Source organism: Tachyglossus aculeatus, chromosome 13, assembly GCF_015852505.1.
Source record: "Tachyglossus aculeatus isolate mTacAcu1 chromosome 13, mTacAcu1.pri, whole genome shotgun sequence".
NCBI lineage: Eukaryota > Metazoa > Chordata > Mammalia > Monotremata > Tachyglossidae > Tachyglossus > Tachyglossus aculeatus.
Window position 1 is genome coordinate 292891 of NC_052078.1, and position 12288 is coordinate 305178.

The 12288-nt window shown below is 51.3% G+C and overlaps 1 protein-coding gene across 1 annotated transcript in view; it reads right to left on the minus strand.

The window, feature by feature from the left end:
* SCN11A (sodium voltage-gated channel alpha subunit 11) overlaps positions 1–12288 on the minus strand; it is a 52569-nt gene that overhangs the window by 29330 nt on the left and 10951 nt on the right. Inside the window, exons 4-14 of the mRNA XM_038755442.1 lie at positions 11382–11611; positions 10824–10942; positions 10065–10148; positions 8433–8561; positions 6978–7072; positions 4363–4545; positions 4142–4156; positions 3704–3758; positions 2553–2561; positions 1697–1838; positions 1324–1521 (exon numbers count right to left, since the gene is read on the minus strand). Of these exons, the coding sequence (XP_038611370.1) occupies positions 1324–1521; positions 1697–1838; positions 2553–2561; positions 3704–3758; positions 4142–4156; positions 4363–4545; positions 6978–7072; positions 8433–8561; positions 10065–10148; positions 10824–10942; positions 11382–11611 (1259 nt within the window). The remainder of the gene's footprint in view (positions 1–1323; positions 1522–1696; positions 1839–2552; positions 2562–3703; positions 3759–4141; positions 4157–4362; positions 4546–6977; positions 7073–8432; positions 8562–10064; positions 10149–10823; positions 10943–11381; positions 11612–12288) is intronic.

Genomic DNA, 12288 nt, shown 5'->3' on the forward strand with positions numbered 1-12288 from the left:
ACTGGCTGGCCTCACCCATACAAGATAGAGGGCTTGGATGGGCTGGGACACATTGGCCCTGTTGCCTCACCTGGGGCAGGGCCCCTCAGAAATCCCATCCCCCGGCACAGGGTCCTCCCTGAACTTTCTTGACTCATTGTGGCATACCTATCATTTTAATACCTGTCTCCTTCACTAGATAGTGCTCTTGGGGCCGGGGGATTGTAAGGTTAAGGTACTCTCCAAGTACTTAATACAGTGTTCTCCACACAGTAAACATACAATAAATACCATCTATTGATTGATTGATTACTGGAGCTTTAAAATGGTTCGTCCAACTTGCAGCCTCCAGTTTGTACTATTGGAGTATGTACCTTCACACTGTTGAACGTGTACAAGAGTCCCATAATTCCACCTTCTCAGCCCCACCAGAGTCATGACAGGTCCAAGTCAGGCTGGTCAAAAAATACGAGATCAAGTCCCACCCTCAGGTTACTGATAGTTTGGGCACGGCTGATTGGACCCCCTCCCCAAATCCAATTCCAGCTCTGATGGAACCCAGAGGGGCAGAAACTGGATCCACAGTTAGTAGAAGATGACAGGAAGTCAGTCAGATGTTAAGGGGATCTATACATGGTGGTGGTGGTGGTGGAGACGAGTCTTGCCGGGATCCAAATCCAAGCCCATCCACTCATCCATGTGTCCCCCAGAATGCACAAAGGGTGAGCCCCCAGACTCTCCAGCGCTCTGGCAGTCCCAGGGTTCTCTTTATGCCTCTGATGGGTCCCTGGATGGAGTCCAGCTTGGCCTCTTGCAGAGAAATGAAACTTAACTAAGAGCAGGTGCCCCCAAATTTGAGTCCTAAAGGGCAGGAGGGCAGCCCAAGCGCTCCTAACTTCTAACTTAGGGAATGGTCAGCTCCTGCTCTCCCTGCACTTCCACCAGTCTCCACCCACATCTCCAGAGTTCCCCACAGCCGTGCTGACAGAGTCCTCCCACTTCCTCCTCGAGGTCCCAGTCTGGCCAGGGAAATGAAATACCAACCCACCTGGGAGCTGATTGCTGGGCAAAAGTCTTGGAGAGCAGGGTCCTGTGCAGGCAGGGATCTCCATTCTTTCATTCAAATGTATTTACTGAGCGCTTACTGTGTGCAGAGCACTGTACTAAGTGCTTGGGAGAGTACACTATAACAATAAACAGACCCATTCCCTGCCCACAAGGAGTTTAGTCTAGAGGGTAGACTGCCTCATCCCCGAAGCATGACAGTTGCCCCCCATGTAGCTACCGGGATGGGAGAAGGGACAGAGGAGGAGGGGAGTCGACAGCCATTAATACGTCACCAACCTCTTCCTCCTTCCGTATGAGCGTTAGTGCTTCCAGGAACATCTTCTCCTTCGCTTGAGTTTCAGCAACCACGTTTTTATTCTGCTCCTCATATGCCATAGTGACCACTGCCAGAGTCAGGTTGATCAGGTAGAAGGAGCCCAGGAAGATGACGAGGACGAAGAACAACATGTAACCTGTCCCAGATGCTCGGAGAGTCTGTGGGAATGAAGCGGGAGCCCAATCCCCCAGTCACCCGGCCCACAGCACTCCCTGTTCCCTCGCCTCCAACAGCATTCCACGGAGCTAGACGAGTCAGATCCACACTGAGTTGCGGACTGACCGGACCTAGGTCAGCATCCGGAAGGCCTAAGTGCTAGTGCCCCAGAGGTACCTGCCGGTACAGTAGCTCCCAGGAGTCTTGGGTCATCAGTCGGAACATGGAAAGCATGGACCAGCCAATGTTATCGTAACTCGTGAAGCCCCAGTTTGGGTTTTCTCCGACTTTCAGGCACACGAAGCCCACTGGACATGAGCTGCACAGAATAGGCATCCAGGAAAGAGAAGGATTACTGGCAGCTCTTCGGATTGGAGGGTGTTTACCTCGCTGATGTCACAGAGCTGCTTTGGCAGAGCCAAGTTCTGGTCCAGTAAGATCGGCCCAAGTGGAAGCCAATTATCTGTACCCTGTGAACCCAGGAGGAAACTCACAATCCAGACCCACTGAGCTCAGGAAGAAAACAACTATCCAGATCCACAGGCACCCTCCCCTAGGTCTGAGGCCAGGCCTGTGAAGATAGATTCAGACCAGGGATGCATGCAGGTAGACCAGGAATTCCCCAGATTTAGGAGGAATTTAATCCAGCCCTCTGGAGGCAATGGTCAGGAAGTGCTCTGGGCCAGGCAGGGTTCTACAACAAGGAAGCTAAAGAAAGCCAGAGTTTACCACGAGGTCCTGGGGCTCCTTGGATGATCTATCAGGACTCCTAAAGGTGCCCAAAGCCAGCAAGAGGTAAATCCAGGGACACCCAGGAGTCAGTGACTCACCAGAACAGCTCTGGGGCTTGGGCTATTGGGAAGCCAGTCTTTAGTTTCCTGGATAGCACACTACAGCAGGCAGTGTGCGTGCAATGGGATTGCTGGCACTGCTGTTGCAGGAGCTCATAGGAGCACCTGTAACAACTGCCTACAGTCATCAGATACTAACAAAAGCCGACCTGAGTTCTGCTACCCCTGAAGCACACCCCCACCCAGCGATGCTCACACAAAGAGGGAAAGAATACAATCAGCAAGGCCACATGTCTTCTAGGACACTAACAGAAGAGAGAGTGGTGCATTTAAGCTGATTGGACCAAGAGGGATGAAGAGAGCTGAGGAACACTCAGCCAGCTGAAGGGGTAGACTGGATGTTGGGGAGGCTGCACTGCTAGAGGCCAGAAGCCAAGATGTAAACCCCAAGAAGATGCTCCTTTATCCATACCTATGTGGAATAACAGGAATAAGAAGAATAACAAAGATGTCTATCACCCCGTGACCAGCTGTATCCATCCAGCATGGGGTAAGCCCTGGGTAGATACCACCAGGGTGGGGCCAGGGCAGCAGTGCCAAGTTGTTGGTCATCCCCCCCTGCAGATGCCCGAGTCTTGTGGACATCTGGCAAGTCGTGGCTGGCTCCAGGGGGACTGGAAGTCAATGGACAATGGGTGGGTCTGACTTCAGAAGTGGAAGCTTCTCTGGGGCCTAACACTCCAGACAGCGCAGCTACAGCAGAGACCACTGGCTCTCGAGAGTCGGTCAAGGTCAGGAGGAGTCACAATCCTGCCTGCACTTGCCCCTTGTTTCCAGCCTAGCCCCCTCCCTGCGGGTCAAACTAGACAGCAAACACCCCCTGCCGTCTCCCCCCCCCCCCCCCCACCTCCCTGGCTGGATCCATGGCTCAAGTAAGGCTATCTGAAACCCAATTCACCCTCAGTTCATGGGGCCCTAGCTGGTCTGAATGAGATTGAATTTCGAGTGGGTTTCTGGGAAGCTCAGAAGGTAGTTGTATTCACACTGCATCCTGGGTCCTGGAAACAATAATGGCCTGGATAAACAAGCCATATCATTGTTTCTGTTTATGCTAATAAAGCTCCAGGATCTTCCAGCAGCCTCATTACTGCACTTCCCTAGGGCCATTAGGAGGCAGGAACAGACCTGCCCCCAGCTCCAATCAGAAATGAGCAGCAGGGCCTTGATCAGCTGGGGAGGACTCTCCAGTGACCCGGGTCCCACCCCCTATTCAGCCTGTCCTGGGCCATTCACCTCTATCAGCTGGCCCCACCCCTTGGTCAGCCAGTAAAGACTCTCCCTTAACCTGGTCATGCCCCTCAGCAAGTCAGTAAGGTCACTCCCTTACCTGGACACCCCTTTGTTGCACAGTACGTACTCAGTTGCCCCATTTTTCTTGAAGCAGGAATCTGCAAAGAAAGGCAGCTGAACTAAAATCCACCAGGGAGCAAGGGGCGAGGGCAGGCTCAGCACACAGCTCCTGGGAGGGACTATTAGCTCCTCGAGGACAGGGATGGCATCTACCTACTCTAGTGTATGCTCACAAAAACTGTACCAGTACAGTACTGGTACTAGTACCAGTGTTCAGCACACGTAATAATTGCTACATACATAACAGTGATTGAGGAACTGAGAAGGGGACGGAGGGGCATTGAGCAAAGAAGCAAGAACTGTGGCATATTCTCTGCTGAAAGCCCACAAATTTCCGCTATGTCAGTCTTGCTCTCCGGGGAAAACTGCTGGGAACAGGCACTGGGAGACACCATCAACGTGTGACGGGGATTGCTCCAACTAGCAGTCCGGGAAGCTCCTTATATATCATCCACTGGGCCCCTCTAGGCTGAGGATGGTGGGGTGACGGGAGTGGAGGCCAATGGGGAGACCTCTCCCCCAGGCCTCAGAAGTCTTGAAGGGCACCACTCCGGAAGACAGGTGAGCTGCTGGAGCAGGCATGCGTCGTAGCACTGAGACACTCACGATTGGAGGTAATTTTGTTCTGGAAGCTGCCTCCACTGAACTCTGTGTAGTTGTGGCTACAGCACTCGGGGCTTTTCAGGACACATTTGTGGCGCAGGTTCCCTTTGAACAGCTGGAGGGCGATGAGTGCAAAGATGCTGAGGCAGAAGATCATCAGGATCATCACGTCCATCAGCTTCCTTACTGAACGGAGCAGAGCCCCCACGATCACCTTCAGCCCTGGATGAGAGATTGACCTCCCTGACCTGGGATCTTCCCATCTAGAGTTTTGGGCTCAGGGAGGGGCTGATTCCCACATTCAGGATTTAACTCTTCACAGCCAGAACATTTCTGCCCCCCAGGGACACAAACGAGGCCTGGGGGACAAACATGACTCTGGGGTTCTGAGATCACCCCGAAACAATGAACCAGCATCTCACTTTGCTTCACAGGTCTGAATCCTAGGGAATAGCCCCAGTGGTTTCTCCCAGATCATGGGAACAGCCCCAGGGCTCCCCCTTGATCCCAGGAAACGGCCCCAGTGGCTCCCTATGAATCCCAGAAATGGTCCCAGTGGTTTCCCCCTGGATCCCAGGAATGGCCATAATGAAATCCACTGGATTCTGGGAATGGCACAAGTGGTACAAGTGTCTGCTGTGTGACCTTAGGCAAGCCACTTAAATTCTCTGTGCCTCAGTTACCTCCTCTGTGAAATGGGGAATAAGACTGTGAGCCCCATGTGGGACCACCTGATTACCTTGCATCAACCTCAGTGCTTAGACCAGTGCTTGGCATATAGTAAGTGCTTAACAAATACCATAATTATTATTATTTCCCTGAAATCCCAGAAATGGCCCCAGTGGATTCTGTGGATCACGGGAATGGCACCAGCGGTTTCTCCTCTAGGAGACCATCAGACTCTGGAGGACAGGAATTACGGCTGGTCCTTCCAGCTGCCCCCAGTTAATCAGGATGCTGTAAACAATTGGCCCTGAGTGGAGGTCTCTGGGAAGAGGGTCAAGAAGGGGCGAGTTGGGGCCCTTCTGCCCTCCAGCCCAACCCAGGTAAAGAATCATGGCTAAGACAAAACTTTCTCCTGACAATGCAGTGGGAAAAATGACAAGCTCATGTCATGCACATGGTATCAGAAGCAAAAAGCAAGTCACCCAACGTGACAAATGCAGCGGGATCCAAGCAAGCTCTCCACCCTGGCCTTGCCGATTGGTCACAAAAAAGCAGCTGTGTTCTCTGGAGTTTATGTGACTGATCCAGTGTGCCTCTTCCCCTGTCCCAGCCCCATTTATGTACATATCTGTAATTTTATTTACTTGTATTGATGTCTGTCTCCCGAACTCTAGACTGTGAGTACCTTGTGGGCAGGAAATGTTACTGTGTATTGTTGTACTGTACTTCCCAAGTGCTTAGTACAGTGTTCTACAGACAGTGAGCACTCAATAATTATGAATGAATGAATGTACAGAAAGCCTGTGGAAGAAGCATGGCCTACTGAGAAAAGCACTGGTCTGGAAGTCAGTGGACCTGGGTTCTGATCCTGGCTCCTCCAGTTGTCTGCTCTGTGACCTTGGGCAAGCCACTGAGGCACTTGTCTTGCCTCAGTTACCTTACCTGTAAAATGGGGATTAAATCTGCCTCCCTCCAATGTAGACTTTGAGCCCTTTGTGGGACAGGGACTGTGTCCAACCTAATAATCTTTTTGTTTTTTTAATGGTATTTGTTAAGCACTTACTAAGTGCCAAGTACTGTTGTAAATATCGGGATAGCTATAAGTTTATCAGTCCCCGACCCACATGGAGCTCACAGTCTAAGTAGGAGGGAATAGGATTGAATCCCCTAATCCGCTAACTAGTTACGCAACCCCCCGAGCTATTTATTTTACTTGTACATATCTATTCTATTTATTTTATTTTGTTAATATGTTTGGTTTTGTTCTCTATCTCCCCCTTATAGACTGTGAGCCCACTGTTGGGTAGGGGCTGTCTCTATATGTTGCCAACTTGTACTTCCCAAGTGCTTAGTACAGTGCTCTGCACACAGTAAGTGCTCAATAAATACAATTGATTGATTGAATGATCCCCATTTTTCAGTTGAGGAAACTGAGGCACAAAGTAGTTAAGTGACTTGCCCAAGGTCACACAGCAGACAAGTGGTGGAGTCAGGATCAAAACCCAGATCTTCTGACCCTGAGGCCTGTGCTCTTTCCATTAGGCCATGCTGCTTCCACAGGCTTTCTATGCAGGTGCTGTGGATCAGTCACATAAACTCCAGAGAACACAGCTGTTTCTTTGTGATCCATGAGGCCAGAGTGGAGAGCTTGCCTGGGTCCCACTGGGTTATCTTCTATCTAACCCAGTACTTAGAAATATGCCTGACACATATTAAGTGTTTAAATACCATTTTAAAAAGCCAGGTTTGTGCAAAAGAAGCTATGGAAACAGCTTCTGTTTCCAGGCCTACCTCTGCCTCCAGGGGCACCCCTGGGCACTCCTCTGAACTACTGACCCATGTCTAGCATGAGTCTGGCACCCTGGGGATGGCCACTTTCCGACCCAGATGGCAGACTGGCTAAGGAGGAAGGACAAGCTGGGATGGAAGGTGGAAACCTCTCTGGAGCTCTCAGCCACAAGGAGCTGATGGAAATCCAGGACACTTACCGGAAATGACAGAAATGGCTTTCAACACTCGGAGCACACGGAACATCCGCAGAGTGGAGATTCCATCCCCCTCTTTAAAGTTGTAGGACAGGATGCTGGGGAAACAAATTCTGGCTTTCCACTTTGGCAGGGCACTAACTGAGTGCCCCCACCCCAGAGCTGGAAAGGCAGAGGCAGCACCACCGGACTGCCTGGAGGGTAGAGATTTCAGAGTACATTCTGCTGCCTCAGCCACCTGTTTAATCTCCTCTGTTTAGACAGTCTCACCTTCACAGGTGGCTCTGGGGTGGGGTCTACTGTTACAATAAACCACAAATGCCCTTCCAGGGAGGCCCCCACCCTGTATGTCTTTCCACCCAGGCCAAAGTTTGTAGAGAGTCAGTCTCTAAGTGGAATTCCATTGAGCCTGAGACACCCTCTGCCATAAAGGCAGCATGCCCTCAGAACCCTTGCCTAGTCCCGTCCTAGCCCTCTTTCTCACCTGCCCTCCTAAACACTCTCCTTCTGCCAACTTTCCCATCACTGCCAACAACACCCCTACATACCCTCTCTGCCCAACAAGCCCACAGTGTTGTGTCATCTTCTATTCCTCCATACCTTTCAATTCTCACGTTCAAGTTACTGCTTAATCATGCTGGTTCTTCCTAGTCATCATCATAATAATTATGGTGTTTGTTAAGCACTTACCATGTGCCAGGCACTGTTTTAAGGTTACCACCTTGGCCCAAACTCTCGTCCGATTGCAGCAGGACTACCGGATCAGCCTCTTGGCCGGTCTCCCTGCCTCCAGCCTCTCCTCCTTCCAATCTAGACCACATGTGGCCATAAGGATCATCTATCTGAAGCATCTCTCCTTCATTCCTCTTCCTCAAATTCCTTCGGTGGATTCCCATCTCCAACAATGGCCTTCAAAATCTGTCCACCAACTCTCCCCATCTTCCATATCATTCCCTTCCACCAATCTGGCCCCAAGCCGGCCCTCTTTGTTCTCCCCCGGCCAACCTTCTGGCTGTTCCTGGCTCCAGACAACCCACCTCCATCCCCTCATTCCCGCTGTTCTACCAGCCTGGACTTCCTTCTCCCTCCCACTTCTGAGACCCCAGCTCTCCCCACCTCCCATGCCCCTCTAAAACCCTGACACCTCCAACAATTTCCCCAGTTAACTCCCAAGAGCCACCCAACACCCACCATCAACCCATCAGGCACCTCAAGCTCTTATAAATTTATTTACATCCTCCCTCGGCACTTATAATCAATTGCACAGTCAATTCATTCTTTCTGATTGCCCTGTTGGTAAATACTTTTATGTCCGTCTCCACTATTAGAGTGGAGACTCCTTGAATACAGGGCTTGTCTAATGCTTCTGTAGTATTTTCCCAAGCATTTTCCCAGAGGCAGGGGAATGGAACCAGATGACCTTCCAAGATCCTTCCAGCATCTCAGAGTCTGACTCACGCTATGGTGATGACGACGAAATCCAGCACGTTCCACGGATCACGGAGGAAGCTGAATTCATCCAGGAAAAGCCCACGGGCCAGGATTTTAATCAAAGCTTCAAAAAGGTATATGCTATTGAACACCTGGCTGGAGGGGAAGAAATCCAACATGAGCGTGAGCCTCCTCAGGGATATAAAAGGCAATTACAAGGAATGCTCCTTGTGGGCAGGGAACATGTCAACTAAATCTGTTCTGTTGTACTTTTTTCAGACAACACTGTACTAAGTTAATCAGGTTAGACACTGTCCCTGTCCCACTTGGGGCTCAAAGTATTAATCCCCATTTACAGATGAGGTCACTGAGGCACAGAAAAGCAAAGTGGCTTGCCCAAGATCATACAGCAGACACGTGGCAGAGCTGGGATTAGAACCCTGATCCTTCTGACTCCCAGGCCCGTGCTCTAGCCATTAGGCCCCACTGCTTCCCAAGTATTTAGTACAGTGTTCTGCACACAGTAAGTGCTCAATCAATCAATCAATCAATCATACTTATTGAGTGCTTACTGTGTGCAAAGCACTGTACTAAATGCTTGGGAAGCACAAGTTGGCAACACATAGAGACGGTCTCTACCCAACAGTGGGCTCACAGTCTAGAAGGGGGAGACAGAGAACAAAACCAAACATATTAAAAAAACAAAATAAATAGAATAGATATGTACAAGTAAAATAAATAGAGTAATAAATATGTACAAACATATATACATATATACAGGTGCTGTGGGGAAGGGAAGGAGGTAAGGCGGGGGGGATGGAGAGGGGGAGGAGGGCGAGAGGAAGGAGCCTCCTGGAGGAGGTGAGCTCTCAGTAGGGCCTTGAATAAATAAATAAATATCATTGACAGATTGGTTGAACAGCCCCAATGCTAGCTGGGCCCCCTACTCCTGTCTGGTCAAGTGTCCCTACAAGGCTCCCAAGCCCCCAGAGCTGAAGCCTCACCCCAAGCCCTTTTCCAGTTGAGGGCCTAGAGCAAAGTGGGAAAGGGCAGGCGGGCACCAGGAGGAGCTCCAATTGACCTGGATCCAGCTTGGTTGTGAAAGTTTCTGTCACGGTGATGCTGGCCACTGGTTTTGTGAGCTGGTTGTTTCTCAGGTGGCCTCCCGGCACCCCTGTCCTTTATGCAGGAACAGGGCAGGCCTAGGACATCCTATCATTTCCCTAATCTTTGCCCAGCCCCCTGGAAAGGGTGTGTGTGCAGCACAGAGCAGCGTACTGTACTGGAAGAAGGTGGGGTTGGTGGAGGGGAGGAGGCTGAGGAGAGAGGTGGCGGGGTGGGTGGGGGGAGAAGAGAGAGGAAGAAGAGAAAGAGGAGAAAGAAGAGGAAAAGGAGAAAGAGAAGGAGGAAAAGGAGAAAGAGAAGGAGGCAGAAGTGGTTCCGCTGACTAAATCAAATTTCTTTCTCTATGCCTTCCCTTTTTCTTTCCTCTCCTTTCCTCTCTCTCTCTCTCTCACTCACTCCTATGTTTCATGTCTGAATGCATGAGCAGTTGTGTAGGAAGCTGTGCCCAAGGCTGCTCTCAGAATCCTGTCCAGCCAAAAGAAGAGGAGTAAGGGAGGAAAGCAAGTGGAAATAGGGAAAAATAGGCAAACTTACTCAGCAAGCTTGTTCGGCTCCGGGGCTGAGGCCATGAAGGCACAGTTGACGGTAACTGTGCAAATAATGAACATACTGAACAGGGTTCATGGCATCCATTAAGGAAAGGAGGTGACATGAGAGAGAGCAGGGGAGCACCCAGCCAGTGGGACCTCGGTCCAGGAGCCCGGGAGGAGACAAGCCTAAAGATCAGTGTGAAACCAAAATACAGTAAGTGCCCCTTGAGGAACCTGGTATCCAGGGTCAACTCTGGTCTGAGCTAGAGTTCTTCCCGAGGGTTGTCCCAGCCCACACCAAAGCCCTTCGGGGAACAGGACTGAATGAGCGAGACGTCCCTGGCCTCCTGGATAAAGTAGGGGTCCACCGAGTCACTCCCACCCCCTACAGGCCTCACCAAGGTCTTTCTCAGCTGCTCCCATTATGCCCCATGCTATGGAGAGGGAGAGAGAGGGGAAAAGCTCTGCGGTTCCTGTTGAACACCCCCGATTCTGCCTCCCCGGCACCTTCAGGAGTGGGGGGCAGTAGGGAGGGGGGCTCATGGCTCTGCCTGACCAAACAGGCAGGCCTGTCTTTTCCAAGCTAATGTCCTGGTCCACTTCCTCAACTTCAATGACCACCTGTATGGGCATTCTCCTCTGCTCTTTTGCAGGTCCTCCTGTCAACAGCACATTTCTACATGGAAGGAGGGAGGGAAGAAAGGTGGGAGGATTCAAACAGCAGGTGGGAGGGAGGGAAAGGAAGAGCTGAACAGAAGGATATGTGTGGACGGAAATGGTCACGGCTACTTTCCGGAGAGAATTGAAAGGACTGAGCACGAACAAGGCTGGCTTGGCACTGAAGCGGTAGATGGTCCTCTTCCTGTTCACCACCATGAATGTCTGGAACAGAGCAAAGGGCACCCTGCTCCACCCTCTTGGCTCATGACTGCCTCCTCCCTTCCCGCTCCCATCTGTCCGTCTGCAGCTTCCTCTCCCCCTCCGGGGGAGCCGAGTCACTGGGCCCAGAGCTCGGCTGCCCCAGACCCACATCCTCAGGGGTGCCTTCCCTCACTCCCCCTCCCACACCCTCAGAGGCTGAGGCTGAATCAAGAGCACTAGGGAGGCAGCATGCCTGGGGTGAGGGCACAACTGGATCCTCTAACCCAGATGCAGCAATTAGGGTAGGGAGGGGGGCAGAGGATTTTTTTTTGGGGGGGGGGTGATAGGAAAAGCCCATAGGACCCCCTTCAAGCTCCTGGATGCCCAGGGCCCCAGTTTGGGCTGGGAGAGAGGCAGGCTGATGGAGGGAGTGGATAGCATCCTCTGGAAGTGCTGGAACCTTGTGATAACTGTAGAATGGGTCCAGGTCCTCCAAGGGTCTCCCCACCAGCTTAGGAGGGATGTCGCCATAGAACTGGGGAACCTTCCGGCAGGCTTTCAAGTCCAGCTGGGGTCGCAGCTGGTCTTGTGCAGCCTGCTCCCCTTTGGACTTCTGCTTGGCCCTCTCCACTTCCAGCCGCTTCTCGATGGCTGCCAGAGACTCAGGGGTGAAGGGACGGAAGTTTTCCGAGTGAGGCAGGGTCATGGGGTGAGTTTCCCTGTCATCCATCTCTCCTGTGAGTAGGAAGCAAGCCCCAAATGAGGAAGGACCACAGGGTGAGCCACTTCACCCCAAATCCAGCAGAATACAACCCTCCCCAGATTGAAAGTGCTCCTAAAAGCCAACTTCCTTCCCCCTGCCTTCCCCGATTCATTTAGAGAAGCAGTGTGGCCTAATGGAAATAGCATGGGCCTGGGGTCAGAGGATCTAGGTTCTAATCTCAGCTCTGCCACTTCCCTGCTGTGTGACCTTGGGCTAGTCACTTCACTTCTCAGTTCCTCAGTTCTCTCATCTGCAAAATGGGGATTCAACAACTGCACCCCCTCTGATAGACTGTGAGTCCCACGTGAGAGGCAGCATGGCTTAGTGAATAAAGCACAGGCTTGGGAGTCAGAAGGACCTAGGTTCTATCCCCAGCTCCTTCACTTTGGGCAAGTCACTTCACTTCTCTATGCCTCTGTTACCTCAACTGTAAAATGAGGAAGAAGACTGTGAGCCCCATGTGGAACAGGGCTGTGTCCAACCTGATTTTCTTACATCTACCCCAGCACTTAGTACAGTGCCCGGCACATAATAAGCACTTAACAAATATCACAATTATTATTATTATTATTATTTTGAGTGATCTGACTATCTTTAATCTACC